The following is a 19,518-nucleotide window of genomic DNA, read 5'->3' as shown; positions in this document are numbered from 1 at the left end:
TCTACACAAAGACCAAAGCCTCCCAAGTCAGCAGCTAACCTGAGCAGATACCGTAAAAGAAAAGATAGAGGACAAAAAGGCGACAGAATGTACTATGGGTTTGAAACACTATTGAGTCAGAATGGAGGGAAGCCTATGCTGCTCCCAGGGAATAAGCACTTCTGCCTTCAGAAAAAAACCATACTCACAGTACTATCTTCATCCACTATGAAGATGGTACACCTCTGCACCTGCATGAAGGATATTATAGTGGCAGCTATCTTCTTCAGAATCACTTCCAAAGATTGCTGCTCTTCAAAAATCAGACTGGCAAGATCAAGAAGCACCTGAGGAAAAAGTCTTTCGTGAGATTTTGACTAATTGTGATTTAAGCAATAATTACCATTTCAACTGTCTTTGATTCTTTTCCTCTTGCCTGAGTCATGGGAATCAACATGTATGACTGTGACCAAAATTAAGTTTTGGCTCTTACACAGACTGCAAGGTAACAGTAAATAATAGCCAGTTTGATGCTTGATGAAAGAAATAGCGTAGGTATATGTCTGATGTCTTCAGTCGAAGAGATAGAATAGATTTAAGGATTAACAGTTCATCAAATGAAACCTGAGAAATCCAGACAACAGAGTTATTTGTCCTTAGGAAACCTAACAGTTTCCTATGGCTCATGTGTGCATTCTAGAAACAGCAGTATTTACATTTCTTAGGAGTTTTGAATGTAATTATTATCTGTTGTAATTCTAACAGATCGTAATGAACTCATTTGGTGAAAACATCATTTAGATAGAGTCTGCTGTATTTCAGAGCTGCCACTGAAGGACTCAGCTGCTTAGGTGTGCACATATTATAGTCTTTTTTTCCTCAAAAGAAGCATGGAGTCAATTTGAAAAGATTATCCAAATTTGCACCGATTTACAAACACCGATGGTCACTTGGAAACTCAGACCTACCAGAAAATTTTTAAAACAACTGCTGCCTAGTTGTTTCTCCAAAACCTTTTCATGCCGTATATAGCAGACATACCCTCCCATAAAGTCCATGGCATTAATAACCCATTCGTTATAAAGGTGGCTGCAAAATACCGTTACATTAATCAGAAGGAAATTCAGTTTTCCATCTGGTCATTACTGAAAATATGGTTAGTGACTATTTATTGTTGTAGTAGATTAAAAGAGCAATCTGTATAACCTCTACTGTGCTGTTGGGATAATTCTTCTGAAATCTCTGTAGTATGTACAGAGTATGTACACCTCTGGTTGTATAATACATACAGTGAGACACAGGATAACTTCAGGCACTATCGAGCATATTGACATGAAATGAATTTTCTGACATGTAGCTTTACCTTCTTCCCCAACACAGTCCACTTTTCACAGGCCAAGGTGGAATGTGCTCAGCTACTGCTCAGTGCAAGTTAGAGCTTTATCAGAGATACACAGCGTTCAATTAGAATAATTGACAATAGCCAATGATAGCTACCAGATGAGAACTATGAGTAGCAGGCAATGATTACTAGCCAACCACCGTAATTTCTGTACTCTTATGACAAACCTGTTGACAATACCTGATTACGCCTGTTCTCAAGCAAAGATGTCTCATACAATTGAGCGTTGTGAAGAACAATTCCACAAAATGCCAAATATGCAGCAAAATCCTGAAGACAAATGAACATCAGACCTTGTAAAGATAATGTTTCACAGCATCTTAACTCTATTCAAAGAAGCTACTGCAGTTTTATGGTTTCACTTTGAAGTATTAATTGATACTTTTTAGTTATTTTTGGCAACCACATGTTCAGGTTTGGGATTTTTTTTGGTTATTCCTTCAAGAATCTTGTCTCCCTTTTTTAAACAAATGATCTTCATAGTTTATCCTGGTAAAAGGAGGACTGATATAAGAAGCAGCACAGAGGAATCAAGCAATAAAAAATATTCTGAATATTTTTAATATTCAAAATATGTTTGTTGGGGATGCCAGGAGAGTTGGAATCAATTAATAAAAAATTATGTCTATTGAAATTTATGAAACTGCTTTATAGTACATCTTAGTAGAGTAAGCCTGTGTTTCAGAGGTGTATGAGAGATACTATGCTGATCCAGAAATTAAACTATTTCACATCCACATTTCTCATGGCCTCATAAAGAAACAAATCTGCAGTATTACCAGGAATTTTTATTATTTCAGACATGTTTAATGTTTAATAACTTTAAAATTTCTGATTGGGGCAAAAAGTAGTAACACATCCATCCCCATTTCCCCTGGGAAAATAGAAAAGACAAATGTCCAACTTTTATACCTTTTCATCTTGTTCCGTGAAAGTGCCACCAATTCCAGATTTCTTATTGATTGCTTGAGCCACGCCAACAACCTAGTGCATTCCAAATGGAGTGATTAGGTAATTTTTAGGAGTCTCTCGCTGGATTCTATTTCTATACATATTTATAGAAGATAATAAATGATCATTAAAGGTATTCATTTGGTTGACATTTAGGTAAGATATTTAAGCCTGTTTTTTCCTAATGTATAGCTGAGCATGAACATGATATATGATATGAATATGATATACATATGCATGATATATGTATAAAAAAAAAAAAAAGTGTCATGAGTCCTGGACACTCTATGAAGAGGGGTCAATTTAATCCAAAATGGATTCTATAAATTGGAGCAATTCCTCACCAAGAAAGACTATAACAGTTTATGCTTCTGCAGTCAGAAGCCAGATTATGCAATAGCTCTCTCTGAAGTTCATCTGCTTGTGGGTGAAGGAAATACCCTTCCTGCTAGCTCTGACAGAATTTCCAAAACATAGCCTCCTTACCGGATCTGAAATTTGGCTACAGTGACCTTTTTGCATTTTGTATCTCTCTAAATCTGTCTGGATTTTCATCTGCTGAAAAATAGCATATGAAGGTTGTATTCCTGCCAGACTCAAGTTTGTGACTCAAACTCAGTCTGTTATTAAAGGAATGCTTTTACTAAGATGACATTAAACCAACACTGAGAAGAGATACTTTGTTATGCTTCAGCTGTTAGTTAGACTGTCCTTGCCAAGACATGCTGATACTATGCTATTTTTAATTATTTTCCCTATGGAGCAGCTCATAAAGTAGGGAAGAATCCTAAAGGTAAAGAAGCTAAGCAAAGGGTAAAAAGTCATTCACAGATCCTGCAGGATATCTATGGTAGACCTAAGAAGCAAACCCACATGTCCTGATCAACTTTAAAGGCTTTCTGTTAAGTAGTTCTTTCTGCTTTTGGCACATGGGTTAAGTCTGAGCTTTCAAATATAGTAAGATCACCAGCCAAGAAGCTTCATAAATTAAAGCTGCCCATGTAAGTAAATCAGCACACAGAGAGTAACAAAGAGGATTTACCTGAACTAGGAAACAACTAATATTTACGTACTAAGGACATCAACAGACCAGTTCCATTTACTTTCTTTGTTGGCTTGTCTCCTTTCGGATTTAAGTGGAAGAAAATGGAATCTGTGTGACAATAAACCAAGCCAGATTACATATCTAGTCTTATTCTTACAAAGTTCTGTCTAAATTATGTTATATTTCAGGTGATTCTTTTTAGTATAGAAACAATATCTGTGATAAAATTTGATTTCGAATTTCTGGAAATAATTCCATGAATTGGGAGATTAAAATATGGTTTTTTCCCTTTAGGGACAGTCAATTAAAGTCCAAGCTGCTGGTGCTTTTGTAACTGCAGGATAGTTAAGCAATAAAAATGATTTCTCGATCCAAGATGTTGGTTTAGATTTTTGAAAAAGTAAAATGAATGTAAGACAACAACAGAGCTGTTTAAGCATGATGTTTTTGTTACTGCCAGTCTTCATGGAGTTCCATTCTGCACGCTGGTGAGAGCCTCCCAGGAAACCAGTCTGTCCTGAAAACCTCAGAACTCCTTATAACAATGAAAGCAGAATTCAGATCTTTGCTTAGTACTGATTCCAGTTTCTAATGCAGGCTCTAGCTCTTAACATTTGGGGGAAAATGAAACTGGGTGGTTGCTTTGGACTTACTCTTACATACCTAACATAGATGTCATCTGTGGTAACTTGGATCTGTTTTTCAAATCCCAAGAAAAGTAAAGGAATTTAAAGAGAACTTCATACAAGTCAGTATGAAGGGAAAGTGAGCATTTCTCTAAAAAAATAATTCACTGGGATAGTAATTCTGTAGATTCCCCACTGCAGTTATTCAAGTTGTGTACTGACAGTAACCACTCTGTCCTGTAAACTAGCTTAAACTTCTAGATTCTGTGCTTATCCTTGTACTTCCGTGCTCTTCTCTTCTGAACCATAAATTAACCACATAATTTTACAGCACACTAAAAATGGAAGGCTTTCAGGAAGAGGGACAGACTAATTTTAGTTGAGATCCCTGACTTTCTCTTTTGATAAGGTGAAAATTAGAGGCTTTCTAACTCAAATATTTTGTCATTCCATTAGAAAAAGTTTATTTAGTTTTATTTATTATACTACACATTACTAATGCACATTCTTGTTCTCTATTAAATCGAATTATTATAATAAGTGTTTCTCTCTGATGCATAAACATCTCCTAGATTATAGGATTTCAAGCCTTTCCATAATATAATTCAGTATGCTTCCACTCCTTTTGATACTTTGCAGTTTATTACTAATCTGACTTTAGGCTCAAAAGAATTGGAGAAAGTATAGTTGCCTTGATTTGTAAAGTAAAAAAAAAAAAATTCAGTGTTCTGACTGTCAGTGTAATTACAGGTTTCTGTAACTGATACTGAGAGTGGGGTGAACTCAATGCTGTTTATGAGGATGGATGTGAAAGGTACCATGGTACCTTTTGAGGGAGGTGCCAAGTGCAGGGTGGGGACAATTATATCTGAGCCATTACTTATATTGGTACCCAGAAAGGAATCCCACAGTTTATGGTATCAAGCTGAACAGCAGCACCCAGAATGGATTTAGGTTAAGACAGACCTGAAAGAAACAAGTAGCACCAGAGCGAACAGTGGGAGAGGGAGGCTGGAAACTGGGAGGAGCTGGAAATCACTCACTAAAACCCTGCACTTTTTTACAGTTAGACCCTTTATTTGGAGAGACATCAATTTGATGGGTGGACCACTCGGTGGATAAAGAACTGGCTGGATGGCCGCATGCAAAGAGTTGTGGTCAATGGCTCGATGTCTGGCTGGAGACCGGTAACGAGTGGTGTCCCTCAGGGATCGGTGTTGGGACCGGTCTTGTTCAACATCTTTGTCGGTGACATGGACAGTGGGATTGAGTGTGCCCTCAGCAAGTTTGCCGATGACACCAAGCTGTGTGGTTTGGTTGATACGCCGGAGGGAAGGGATGCCATCCAGAGGGACCTTGACACGCTTGTGAGGTGGGCTGATGCCAACCTGATGAAGTTTAACCATGCCAAGTGCAAGGTCCTACTCCTGCATCGGAGCAATCCGAGGCACGGCTATAGGTTGGGCAGAGAAGAGATTCAGAGCAGCCCTGCAGAGAAGGACTTGGGGGTGTTGGTCGATGAAAAAATGAACATGAGCCGGCAGTGTGCGCTCGCAGCCCAGAAAGCCAACCGTATCCTGGGCTGCATCAAAAGGAGTGTGACCAGCAGGTCAAAGGAGGTGATCCTGCCCCTCTACTCTGCTCTCGTGAGACCTCACTTGGAGTATTGTGTGCAGTTCTGGTGTCCTCAATATGAAAAGGACATGGAACTGTTGGAACAAGTCCAGAGGAGGGCCACGAGGATGATCAGGGGACTGGAGCACCTCCCGTATGGAGACAGGCTGAGAAAGTTGGGGCTGTTCAGGCTGGGGAAGAGAAGGCTGCGTGGAGACCTCATAGCAGCCTTCCAGTATCTGAAGGGGGCCTGTAAGGATGCTGGGGATGGACTCTTCATCAGGGACTGTAGTGACAGGACAAGGGGTAACGGGTTAAAACTTAAACAGGGGAAGTTTAGATTGGATCTAAGGAAGAAATTCTTTACTGAGAGGGTGGTGAGGCACTGGAATGGGTTGCCCAGGGAGCTTGTGAATGCTCCATCCTTGGCGGTGTTCACGGCCAGGTTGGATGAGGCCTTGGGTGACATGGTTTAGTGTGGAGTGTCCCTGCCCATGGCAGGGGGGTTGGAACTAGATGATCTCAAGGTCCTTTCCAACCCTAACTATTCTACGATTCTATGATTCTATGATCTTATCTTCTGCTAACCTCAGTAAATCTGCTCTGTAGTAAACTCAGAGGCTAGAATGTGCTAGCACACATGAAGCCCACCTAGACTTGTACAATAACATGAAAGATTACATGGTAAGAAGCCATGAAGCATATGCAAAACTTCCGATTCTTTTCAGATTTTTTGGCACATTTAAAACAAATTATTGACAAAGCTGCAAAGAACTTCCTTTGTTTGAGATCCAATGAATGTAAGAACTGTGCAAGGTGTGAATGATAATTCTTTTTTCATCTTGCTTTTTGGGGATAAACGATATCGGAAGAAAACTATGTGGTGTGCAAATTTAAAAAGCTGTATTTAATTGTTAATCATTAAATTTGTAATTGTTAAACTGAAGGAAGGCAAACAGTTTTATTTTTGTAATGGAAAAGCAGACAATTTACTATCTCTCAGCCTAGCCTTCCCAAAATACTGATGTTACAAATAAGGTCATTGTTCTGCGTCATGAATCACTGCCAACTGTGGGCTAAAAGACATCTGTCTGAAATAAAGCTTAACTGTCAGCTCCATTCCATACAACCCGGCTTTCCCCACAGTCAACCTCTCATTTACTTCTGTGAGGAATATTTCTTAACCTGCAAACTTTCTTATTGTAGAAACGATGTACAACTAGTCTTATGGACTTCTGTAGCAGACTAAGAAATCTTTAACCAGTCAATATGTGTTTCTGTTAACCTACATGTACAGAGTTCAATAGTTAGGTCTTTTCTCATACTACTGTCTTCTGTGGGTATTTTATTATATTTGTATTTTATCTTTTTCAGGTTTGATCCAGCATGAGCTAAGACAACTTTCATGAGGTCAGAGGCTCCTTAAGGCATCCAAAAGGTGAGTACTTTCATCTTTTAGAAACATATCCTCTCCATGAAAGGCAAGTCTGTGGTGCTTAAACGAAACTATAAAAAAACAGTTAAAGGACAATATTAATATAGCAGAAAGACTAATTAGGCTCCCTTTGTTAGCACTACAGGTTTCTGATACATTAACAAAGGCATGTGTTCCAAGAGCATTTGGTCATTTTTAGATCTTTGTCAACATCTTTTAAGAAAAACTTTTCACTGAAGAGGGAGGGAGTAATGAGAATAAACCTGCTAAACATTCATGTTTGTCCTGATGATAATGATAAACATTCTGTGCAGATGCAAGCCTTTTTGTTGTTTCAGCTGCATTTTAAGCTTTTAAAGACAACTTTGTATGTGTGCCATTTTTTTCATGCGGAACAGATTTAAAAATTAAACTGGTCTAAATTCTGGCCTCATATATAGCACTAGAAATTCCAGTAAACTCCACTAAATTCTGCAGAATGTGGCATAGAGACAGTAATGAGTGAAAGCTCAGATGGATATTACTAGCCATTGAAGTCTTGCCTACTACCAGGTATTTAGGAGAAGATGTAGGAAATTCAAGAGACTCTGTTCCTGTTACTAGAGTAATTATGTAATTAGGAAAAAAGCAAATCATGTGGTAGTATTTTAGGCCATGGAGGACATACGCCTCCATTTTAGAGAATACTAAACACAGTATGAAACTCAAATCCTCATTTTTAAAACTTACTGTAAACAAATCTAAAATAAGAGTAGGCCTAATCTCTGAATCTCTATCTGGGAATTATATTCACACCATCAGAAAATTTGAATTTAAGGTGAACTGCTTCTCTGAGTTCAGCTATACAGAGAATTTATTCAGCTAACAGGTACCTAGAAAGTGTGAAATCTTTGTGGCAATAAACAAGACGTATCTGAGATAAAGCTGGGAGAATATTGTAAAAAAAACCGTAACAGTCCACTCAAACACTTGGTCATGAAAGCCCTGTTACAGTCTAACAAAGGTGGTTTTAAGTAACTTATGCACAATATTTTATGTGTCTTCAGTTCTCTAACAGGCAGTCACCGACTGAACTTTTATGAAAGTTGAGTCCCGTAGCAATAAAGCAGAGATATGTATGTATGATTTCTTGTCATTCTCTTACTATGCCTACAGAATTATCCTGCGTATTTCTTGGTCACCCATGTCAAAACCAGTAGGAAAGAGAGGATAAAAACAGCTAGGGAAAGGGGATGACCACTAGGAAAGCTTATGGTAGAAGACTGGACTGAAATAAAACAAGACTAAGGGAGAAGACTGAAATAATTATCTGCTTATACTTTGATACCTGTGAGTTTATGACTTAATCCCTAAAGTAACCAGTGAGCTGTTTAGTGCTATGTGCTCTTTCTCACAAGCTTTACTCCCAGTCTGACTAGGTAAGTGGGATTACAGAACCAGGTGTTATCTATAGTAGTCAAGCAGTTCCTAACAAGAGCCTTCATCCAGATTTGCTGTATTGAAAGCACATAAGAGGGAGCAAAAAGGAACACGCTGTATGTAACTTAACAGAACCCTCCAAAAAGGATGTGTCTGTACAGACCCCTTCCTGTGCAGAGTGTTTGAGCTTATCAGCAGTACCAGGGGCAGAGGACATTTGCCTGAGGTGCGAACAGGTTAGTAATCTCTTATCATTGGTGACTGAGCTGAAGGAAGAAGTTGAAAGACTAAGGAGTATTAGGGAAAGTGAAAAGGAAATAGATTGGTGGAGTTCCACCCTTGAACCTTTGAGGGAGGCCCACCAGGAGTCAGAAAACTCCCATGCCTCCAACTGCCAAGAAGTAGAAGGGCACCTGGTTGACAAAGGGGAGTGGAAATGGGTCTCTGTTCGGAGAGGTAATAATAACATTTCCTCCCGACCCCCATTACCAACTCAGATACCGCTTCAGAACAGGTATGAGACCCTGGATCAGGAGGATCTAGAGAGCCAGCTAGATGATTTAGAAAACAATAATTTACTCAGTGAGCCTCTCAATTATGCTTCATCTGTAGGACGAATTACCACTTCTAACATCAAAAAGAAAAGAAGGGTAGTCGTAGTGGGGGACTCGCTTCTAAGGGGAACAGAGGGTCCTGTATGCCGACAGGACCCAATCCACAGGGAGGTCTGCTGCCTCCCTGGGGCCCAGATACGGGAGATCACTGAGACTTTCTGGGTTGATTAGGCCTTCTGATTATTATCCACTGCTGATACTCCAGGCTGGCAGTGACGAGATTGAAAGCAGGAGTGTTAAGGCAATTAAAAGGGACTTTAGGGCACTGAGTCAAGTGGTTGATAGGGCAGGAGCCCAAGTGATCTTTTCCTCAATCCCTTTGGTGGTAGAAAAATTTAATGAAAGGAACAGGAGAGCCCATATTATTAATAAGTGGCTCAAGGGTTGGTGTCGTCCGCAGAACATTGGGTTCTTTGACCATGGGACAACAGATGGGTTGCATCTCTCTGTTAAGGGTAGAAGAATTTTTTGCTCATGAATTGGCAGAACTCATTGAAAGGGCTTTAAACAAGGTTTGAAGGGGGAAGGGGATGCAGCTGGGCTGACTGGAAGCAGGTCCAAGGGTAATCAGCCTGGGTTGGTGGTGAAATCGGTGGACCAGCTGAGGTGCATGTATACTAATGCATGTAGTATGAGGAATAAACAAGAAGAGCTGGAAGCCATGGTGCAACAATATAGCTATAATGTAGTCGCCATCACAGAAATGTGGTGGGACGAGTCAAATAGCTGGAACATCGTATTGGATGGCTACAAGCTCTTCAGAAGAGATAGAAAAGGGAGAAGGGGTGGAGGGGTGGCCCTTTATATTAGGGAGGTTTTAGATGTTATAGGTATTGAAATTAATGATGATGAGGTTGAATGTTTATGGGTAAGAATCAAGGGGAAGGCCGGTAAGGCTGATATCCTATTGGGGGTCTGTTATCATCCACCCAACCAGAAAGAAGAAGTGGACAACTTGTTTTATAAGCAACTGGAGAATGTTTCTGGATCTTCAGGCCTTGTTCTTGTAGGCGACTTCAGCCTACCAGATGTATGTTGGGAATTTCATACAGCTCAAAAAAGGCAGTCCAGAAAGTTTTTAGAGTGTGTGGAGGATAACTTTCTGTCACAGCTGGTGAGTGAGACTACCAGGGGAGGGTCTACGTTAGACTTGTTGTTCACTAATAGAGATGGATTGGTGGGTGAGGTGCAGGTTGGAGGTTGCCTGGGGCACAGTGATCATGAAATTGTAGAATTCCCAATACTCGGGGAAATCAGGAGGAACATCAATAAGACCTATACTTTGGACTTCCGGAGGGCAGATTTTGGCCTGTTTAAGAGACTCATTCGGAGAGTTCCTTGGGAAACTGCCCTTGAAAACAAAGGAGTTCAGGAAAGATGGGTGTGCCTCAAAACAGAGATCTTGAGGGCGCAGGGAAAGTCTGTTCCTGTGTGCCGAAAGATGAGCCGATGAGGCAAGCGTCCAGCCTGGATGGGTACTGAGGTTATGAAGGAACTTAGAAATAAAAAGAAGGTGTATCATCTTTGGAAGGAGGGTAGGGTTTCTCAGGGAGTGTTTAAGGAGGCTGCTGGGGCATGTAGAAAGAAAATTAGGGAGGCCAAAGCTCAGTTTGAACTTAAATTGGCAACTTCCGTAAAGAATAATAAAAAAAGTTTTTATAAATATATCAATGGTAAAAGGAAGGGTAAGACTGATCTTTGCTACTTATTGGATGAGGCAGGAAACTTAGTAACTAAAGATGAGGAGAAAGCAGAAGTGCTTAATGCCTTTTTTGTCTCAGTTTTCAGTAGGAAGACACCTTGCCCTCACGATAACTGTACTTTGGGGTTGGTAGGTGGTGTTAGGGAGCAGAATGGTCCTCTTGTTATTCAAGAAGAGGAAGTTAGAGAATTGTTGAGGCACCTGAACATTTACAAACCAATGGGACCAGATGGGATCCATCCCAGGGTGATGAGGGAGATGGCGGATGAGCTTGCAAAGCCGCTCTCCATCATTTACCAACAGTCGTGGCTCACTGGCGAGGTTCCAGATGATTGGAAGCTGGCCAATGTGACAGCCATCTATAAAAAGGGTAGGAGGGAGGATCCTGGTAATTACAGGCCAGTTAGTCTGACCTCAGTGCCGGGAAAGTTAATGGAAAAGTTCATACTGAGTGCTATTAAGCAGCACTTAAGAAATGGCCGGGGTATTAGACCCAGCCAGCATGGGTTTATGAAGGTTAAGTCATGCTTGACCAACCTGATTTCCTTTTATGATCAGGTGACCCACCTGGTGGATGTGGGAAGGGCTGTGGATGTTGTCTATTTGGATTTCAGCAAGGCTTTTGATACTGTCCCCCATAACATACTCCTGGAAAAGCTAGCAGCTCACGGCTTGGACAGGAGCACTCTTTGCTGGGTCAGTAACTGGCTGGATGGCCGGGCCCAGAGGGTGATGGTGAACGGTGTTGCATCCAGCTGGCAACCAGTCACCAGTGGTGTCCCTCAGGGGTCTGTGCTGGGACCGGTGTTGTTCAATATTTTTATTGATGACATGGATGAGGGTATTGAGTCCTTCATCAGTAAGTTTGCAGATGACACTAAGCTGGGAGCTTGTGTCGATCTTTTGGAAGGAAGGAGGGCTCTGCAGAGAGACCTGGATAGGTTGGATAGATGGGCAGAATCCAATAAGATGAAATTTAATAAGTCTAAGTGCTGAGTCCTACATTTTGGCCATAAAAACCCTTTGCAATGTTACAAGTTGGGGACAGTGTGGCTGGATAGTGTCCAGGCAGAAAGGGATCTGGGGGTATTGGTGGATGGCCAGCTGAATATGAGCCGGCAGTGTGCCCTGGTGGCCAAGAAGGCCAATGGCTTCCTAGCCTGCATTAGGAATGGTGTGGCCAGCAGAAACAGGGAGGTTATTCTTCCCCTGTACTCAGCACTGGTGAGGCCACACCTTGAGTACTGTGTCCAGTTCTGGGCTCCTCAGTTTAAGAAGGACGTGGAAATGATTGAGCGCGTCCAAAGGAGGGCAACGAGGCTGGTGAGGAGCTTGGACCACAATCCCTATGAGGAGCGATTGAGAGAGTTGGAGTTGTTTAGCCTGGAGAAAAGGAGACTCAGAGGTGACCTTATCACTCTCTACAACTTCCTGAAAGGAGGTTGTAGACAGGTGGGGGTTGGTCTCTTTCACCAGGCAGCAACTGACAGAACGAGAGGACACAGTCTCAAACTGCGCCAAGGAAGGTACAGGTTGGATATTAGGAAGACATTTTTCACAGAAAGAATAATAAAATATTGGAACGGTCTGCCCAGGGTGGTGGTGGAGTCACCATCCCTGGATGTGTTTAAAAAGAGATTGGATGTGGCACTTGGTGACATGGCTTAGTCGAGGTGTAGGGCATGGGTTGGACTTGATGATCTTGAAGGTCCCTTCCAACCTGGTAATTCTAATTCTAATTCTAATTCTAAAGTACCTTAGTGGTCCAGCTTTCTTTGAAGTCATTTGGAAAAATTCCCCTTGGGTCAAAAATCAAGTACTTTGGTATTTTCCATTCAGATCATGAAAAAGAGACATACACCATGAAACAAAAACCAATTTTGATGATGGAATTGTTCTCTTTCCATCACTTAGTATCTTACTATTACTTAGTCCCAAGAAGGGAGAAAAAAACCCTCCAACAATTACTGAGTCAGTTCCACACCTTTTTACCACATCTGATGTGGTAAAATTTCTAATTGCATTCCTAATTGCATTCTTGCTGGCAACAGAGGTCATCTTCCAGTGTTGCTACTTGTTCTGTAATCTTTCTTCTCAGTCTGTACCAGTTATCCCATTTAATAATGCTTGATCCACATTACAAGGAGAGATTTTTTTCTAATTATCTAATTTATTTTTACTATTTTCTTGCAATAGCTGACTCCTGCCTCCAAAAGTAGCAGGCTACCTAGAGTATTACCCAGCAGGTGATGACTGTGCTCTGACTTTTATCTGGATTGCTTCATGCTGCAATTTTTTGCACATTACGATTACAGGCCTAACTCTGTGAAAGCTGTTCAGCTCTACAGGCAGCTACTGTCCTTTATAGTTGGTTTTTGCTTCAGCTGACTTGACATAAAAATGTAAGTAGCATAATTTTTCTTCTTAAGAAGATATGGTTGGTTTTTTATTTACTTGGCTGGCACATGAAGAAAAATTACAGTAAGCCAAGAAATGGTAACAGGAAGAGGGAAACTCAGTTCATATCTCATTTTAAAGATGGGAAGACAGACCAAGTGGTTTTAACTTTACTTTGCTCTCCTGGTCTTGCAGGCGTTTGATTCAAGCTTGTAAAATTATCCTGCAGGGACAGAACTATATTTACAGGCTTTCATTTTTAATCATCAAAACTTTCACATCCTCTTCTATCATTCCAGCCAGCAATAGCCAGCACGATTTCCAGCAGTCTAGCTACTATAACATGTCTCAACATAAGCTGAAAATCCACCCAAGAAGCAAATTACTGATCCCCATAATCCTGCAGCAAGAATGCTTCTGGAACTTGAGTCAGCTGCTTGAAGTTACAGCTGAGCTCAAGACAATTGGCTAGATCTATGCTATACTGCAGTGACTGGGATGTATTATACCTGAAGGATTCACTGTGGGAGAGAATAACTTAGCTGGCTAAGCGTAACATGCCTGGTCACATTTTATAAATTCAACAGGATATTTTTAAAGGCTGTTGTAAATAGAGAGTAGCACCCCTAATTTGTTGGAAAGAGCTTCCTAGCGACAGGAGATAAGACAAAGTAAACAAGAAACGAAACTATTGGAGTGAGCACTGCCAAAATTAAACATTTCCCTAGCCAATTAGTAGGAAGTTCAATCATACACAGTCAGAGCCTGGAAGATTAGGTCTCAATTAATTCAGCTAAAAGTTCCCATGTGAGAAAATCCTACAGATTTGAGTAGAAATTAAACTGAAATCAATTTTATGGAAATTATTTTGCATAGCTGAAAAAATGAAAGAAATTAATTTAAGACCAAGCAAAATCAGAAGAAAGTGCCACTGCATTTACTGACTTTATTAAAGGAGCTCTAGAATGCAAATCAGTAGCATTTATAGCTTCTAAAAAATCAAATGTTTAAGGTCACACCAGGAAAGAAAAGCTGCTTTTTGAGATACACAGTGCAGACCTGCCACAAACTTAGGTCTTCTGCCAGTAGTGGTAAGACCCCGTTTTGTAAGCACCCCTGTCTATATAAGCACTGAAATGGTTAGCATTAACAGCTGCAGCTAAAGCTCGTGGCCAGCAATACCAGCTTCCTCTTGCAGAAGAAATAACCATGATAACTCTGTGGTACACGCTGGCTAATATAACTTCTAATTGGTGGCTTTGGTACTACTGAGGGTACAAATTCAGTCTGTTTTGAAGGGTTTGATGTGTTCTCTGATACATGTTGATAATCCAAGTAGCAAGTCTTACATACTGATGTCTAGATAAATATGTATCTGCTCTTACAGAAGAATCTCCAGAAGAGAAAACCTTTAAGGATCAAAATGCAGCCTTTGCTATGGCTTCAATTCACCTTATGACACATGTAAATACAGGAACAGATGATTAAATTATTTGACTTAGAACTGTTATAATTGTTACGTAGAATACAATTCAGGTTACCCGAGGCCTTTCTTCCTCCTTGTTTTCTTCAGTGGTGATAACCAGCAAATGATACACCTTTGCATGCCAGAAAACATCACCTGATAATCCTTTCAATCCATATGATGGGATTGAAAGAATTTCTGTTTAGTTATTAGAGATTGTGTAGGAGGGCTTTACAGATATCAGGAGTCTATTCAAAGCCCCTGAAGTGAGATGCAAAGCTCAGATACTTTGCATTTGTAATTTTTCATGGGAAAATGAGAACTCTTCATAAAGCTGACACTATGCAAGCCTTTATGATCTGATCTTAAAGAACATAACCAGCAGAATTTTCTGCATCTGAAATGCAATGTGTCTATGGCATTTCTGTCAGCAAGAATAGGTTGATTAGGGGATTAAGAAAAGCTCTTTTACTATTAAGTGAACATAATTCCATTCTTTATGCACATCTGTGTGGAGTTAAAGTCCTCTTATTGCACTGCTTTTTTCTTACTGATACTAGTTCCTGGGTCCTTTTTATGAGCTCTTCTGTGAATCAAACTGTTTTCTTCTTTTCATCTATGGAATTTCTTACTAGCTGCTATTTTTAAGTAAGCCTTTGGTTTCCCACATGCCTCATGGAAATATAGGCAAATGTGAAAACCATCTACTGGAAAAACCTCCATACTTTAACAGGCCCAGAGGATTTAATAATCAGCATGGGATTTTCTTCCTTTCAATTACTCTTTTGTTTAAAAAAGAAATAGTATTAATACTAAACAAACACACACACACAAAACCCCAGTTGCTTCTCTTTCTCAGTGTTTATTTTTTGATGTCTTCCCGAATCATCTTTTGACTGTTGTTGCTGGCATCTTGGGCTAAGGCAGCACTTACTAGACTCAGCATTACTAGAGGGGCTTTGAAGATTTTTAAATCTTATCTTTTTTATTTCATTTTATCTTATTTTTTAACAAGGAGGAGCCAGTTTGGTTTTGCATTTTCTTGGGAGAGGTGGGAAGGGTGGGAGGAGAGAGGACGTTTAAACAGAAAAAGCAGCAGAATGCACGTGGCAAATTAAGGACTGGTTGACTGACTCTCACATCTCTCCAGAAACAAATCAGCCATTTGTTATGGTGTTAGAGGGAGAAAAAACTTCTGGTAGAGACTTTAAAATCAGAAAAAAATTTAAAAGTGCCATCCTTTCCTATAAGAAATATTATAATTTAGCCCCTTCAAATTACTGCCTATGAGTGGAGTGTAACATGCTCCTCAAAATGAAGGTCGGCTGAACACTTCAAAGTAAACCAACTGCTGCTTCATTTCCACTTGCTGATGCACTTAGGAGTAGAAAGCTAGCTAAAGATATGTCCAATTGCAGGTTTGTTCAGCCTGTAAGTCATAGTGTATTGGAGCAACATAGTACAGCTCTTACTCCTTTCCTCACCTACCAGCATGACCCAGTGAGAAGTAACTACTTTCACACTGCCTGGCTAGCAGGATCTTGTCATCCATTCCTGATCCAAATTACATACAGAATAGGATTTTTTTTTAACAGAAAGTAAACGTTATGGAATAGGTGAAATTTAAAGCCTTGCGTCAGCTTGACATGGATCACTGGTCCCCAATAGCTCTACACACAACATCTGCTTTGCTCATCAGCTGGCTCAGGGCCAGCAGTGACTGCTGCTGGTTAGAAAGGTGAAGTCCTTTAAGCAGGAAAGGATCAAGTGCTGTCCTTGGAAGAACTGAAAAAAATATTTTAAACCAAAATTAGCAGTAGGTGAAAAAAGAAAGTTCTGGCTTATCGTCTGGGTCAGCTAGAATCTTAATTCAACAGACAAGTTAAATCAAGAGTTCAATCAATTTATTTAATGAAAAAATGTTCAGTACAGTCAGAGTCAAGGTGACACATTCCATAAGAAGAGTGAAAGATGGAAGAGCAAGAAAAAGAAAGTATGATGTCTTCAAATCAATCTTGGCAGCATTTCTTTTTGGAGTTTGAGCTTTCTGGACACAAACTGTAAGTAACTCTGAAAAAAATAAAGGAATTACAGGAAAGAAATCGTCCATCTTAAAGCTCTGACACACCCTATAGAGCACCTTACACTTTGTGAGCGTTCTAAGAACTAGTGATGTGGCTGAAGGCTACTATGTTTAGGATCCCTAAGTGAAACAGTGGACCTCACTTTTTTTCCATTAACTGGCTTTCATTGACTATACTGATTTCACTCGTCAAATACTCAGTGCAAGAAGGCATCATTAGTCCTTAATAAGGACCTCATGAAGTTCAACCAAGCAAAGTGCAAGGTCCTACACCTGGGTTGGGGCAAGCCCAGGCACGGCTACAGGTTGGGCAGAGAAGAGATTCAGAGCAGCCCTGCTGAGGACTTGGGGGTGTTGGTTGATGAGAAACAACCTGAGCTGGCAGTGTACGCTCGCAGCCCAGAAAGCCAACCATACCCTGGGCTGCATCAAAAGGAGTGTGACCAGCAGGTCAAAGGAGGTGATCCTGCTCCTCTACTCTGCTCTTGTGAGACTTCACTTGGAGTATTGTGTGCAGTTCTGGTGTCCTCAACATAAGAAAGACATGGAACTGTTGGAACTAGTCCAGAGGAGGGCCACGAGGATGTTGATGAAGCTCAAGCACCTCCCGTATGAAGACAGGCTGAAAAAGTTGGGGCTGTTCAGCCTGGAGAAGAGAAGGCTGCATGGAGACCTCATAGCAGTCTTCCAGTATCTGAAGGGGGCCTACAAGGATGCTGGGGAGGGACTTTTCATTAGGGTCTGTAGTGATAGGACAAGGGGTAATGGGTTCAAACTTAAACAGGGAAAGTTCAGGTTAGATATAAGGAAGAAGTTCTTTATTGTGAGGGTGGTGAGGCACTGGAATGGGTTGCCCAAAGAAGCTGTGAATGTTCTACCCTGGTGGTGTTCAAGGCCAGGCTGGATGGAGTCTTGGGTGACATGATTTTGTGCAAGGAGTCCCTGCCCATGGCAGGGGGTTTGGAACTAGATGATCTTAAGGTCCTTTCCAACCCTAACTGTTCTATGATTCTATGATAATAAGAATTTTCCCTACAGTAATAGCATCAGACAGAAAGAGAGAACTTCTGTAAGAAGTAGCATGGATGGGAAATACCTACAAGCATTCAATGATTAGATTCACATTGTTTCAAATTAGGAGTGATATAAGTTACATTACTTGTGGATGAATTTTTCTGAGTGACATTGATACCATGTGTTTTCCAATGCCTGATGCTAAGCACTTAACATGTTTCTTAGCTCATAAGTAATAAATATATAGAATGTAAAACCCAGCTTCTTAAGACAATGATAAAACCCAATTTGTGTCCTCTAAAGAAATAACGTAGATACAAGCTAAGCTGAAGTACAGTAACTCTTAATGGAAATCTGAGAATGCACTGAGATAGACCAATAAGTATGCAGAGAGCTTTAATGCTGACAGACACTTGGTACAGGAACAAAGAACAGCACTTCTAGAGTTAAATACCTGTATTCTACTTCTGCATCTGGGATTAAACTCTTCTTGACAATTCCCTTTGGCTTACATTACTGAAACTAGATATGATATTGTTAAATTCCAAGCAAACATAAACAGTCTTTTTTTTGAAAAAAAAAAAGAGATGGTTTTATACCGTAAGATAATGACTGCCAGCTAATAGAAGTTTAAAGCATTAGTATATCTGAAAACAGTATTATATGAAGTAATCTCAATACTACAACTTACCTCTTCCCTATGATTCTTTATTGGCATACAGAGAATACTCTGAGTCTTATACCCTGTGATCTGGTCAACTTCTGCATTGAATCTTGGATCCTGGTACAAGAAAAAGAAAAAAACAGTATTATTTGACTACTTGGCTATAGACCAGTTCTTTTTCTTTCCTGGTTTAAAGGTTAAGAAAAGTACAATATTTGACTTAAATGTTACCCAGGATAACAAAGGTTCCCTTACTAGCTAATAATTATATAAAGTTGTTACTATCAGTGTGTTAAAACAACAACAAAAAGCATGTATGTGGATCATGATTTCCTGTGGATAAATGTAACAGCCAGAAAGAACTGAAAAAACCCAAAACACCCAAACCCTAGGAGAAGCCTTTTTCCAGCCTAGACCATCATTATAATAAATGTATACATGGACTAAACATCCCTGGTATAGCTTTTATCATCAAGAAGAAATTACAGAAATACACTGAAAGACGTAAGTCCATAAAGGAACATAAAGTCCATAAAGGAACAAAGTTTCATGAAGGTGGTTTAGTGTTTTTGCTTTTACCAGAGAGTGCTTGTTTCATTTTTTTTTCAGTGGAGTGTTGTTATAAAATTCAGATTTTTAATTTTTTTTTTTAATACTTAATAAAATAAAACAAAAGACTGTTTTTAAAGGCTGCTATTCTTTGGTAAATAATTTCAAGTTGAGCATGATAGACGCAATTCAAGAATGAAGTTTTAAACCATCAGTACAGGTGATGTCCTGCTGGAAGCATGCACTTGGCAATTTTTTAGACAGTTTCTGAGGCAGCAAACAAGCATTGAAAATAAACCCATATAAAATCAAAGTGCTCTTTTTTGCTTCTGAAAAATCCACTCAGTAATGTTACCTAGTTCTGTAAACATGCTCAGATTAACTAAGATATGAAGCAGTAATTTTCAGCTCTTTATGCCTTTATTAATTAGTTAATTAATTAAAATTTCCTAAATTCAAAATACAATATGAGCATATCCAAAGAGCCTCGAATGAAGAGATGTTAAGCTGAAATGTAAGAGGTATCCTCTCCCAGTACTGGATTCTCTTCCTTTTTTCA

General features: G+C 39.9%; 1 protein-coding gene across 2 annotated transcripts in view; it reads right to left on the bottom strand.

Moving 5' to 3' along the window:
• PDE5A (phosphodiesterase 5A) overlaps positions 1 to 19,518 on the bottom strand; it is a gene marked incomplete at both ends in the record, with an annotated part of 62,163 nt that overhangs the window by 27,578 nt on the left and 15,067 nt on the right. For both annotated transcript variants that reach the window (XM_080635281.1, XM_080635282.1), the window contains 4 exons: positions 189 to 326; positions 1,562 to 1,651; positions 2,294 to 2,365; positions 18,438 to 18,527. In XM_080635281.1, coding sequence (XP_080491407.1) covers positions 189 to 326; positions 1,562 to 1,651; positions 2,294 to 2,365; positions 18,438 to 18,527 — 390 coding nt within the window. The remainder of the gene's footprint in view (positions 1 to 188; positions 327 to 1,561; positions 1,652 to 2,293; positions 2,366 to 18,437; positions 18,528 to 19,518) is intronic.

This window comes from Psittacula echo (genome assembly GCF_963264785.1).
Source record: "Psittacula echo genome assembly, chromosome: 1".
Classification (NCBI taxonomy): Eukaryota; Metazoa; Chordata; class Aves; order Psittaciformes; family Psittacidae; genus Psittacula; species Psittacula echo.
This window is presented reverse-complemented; position numbering and strand designations above follow the sequence as displayed.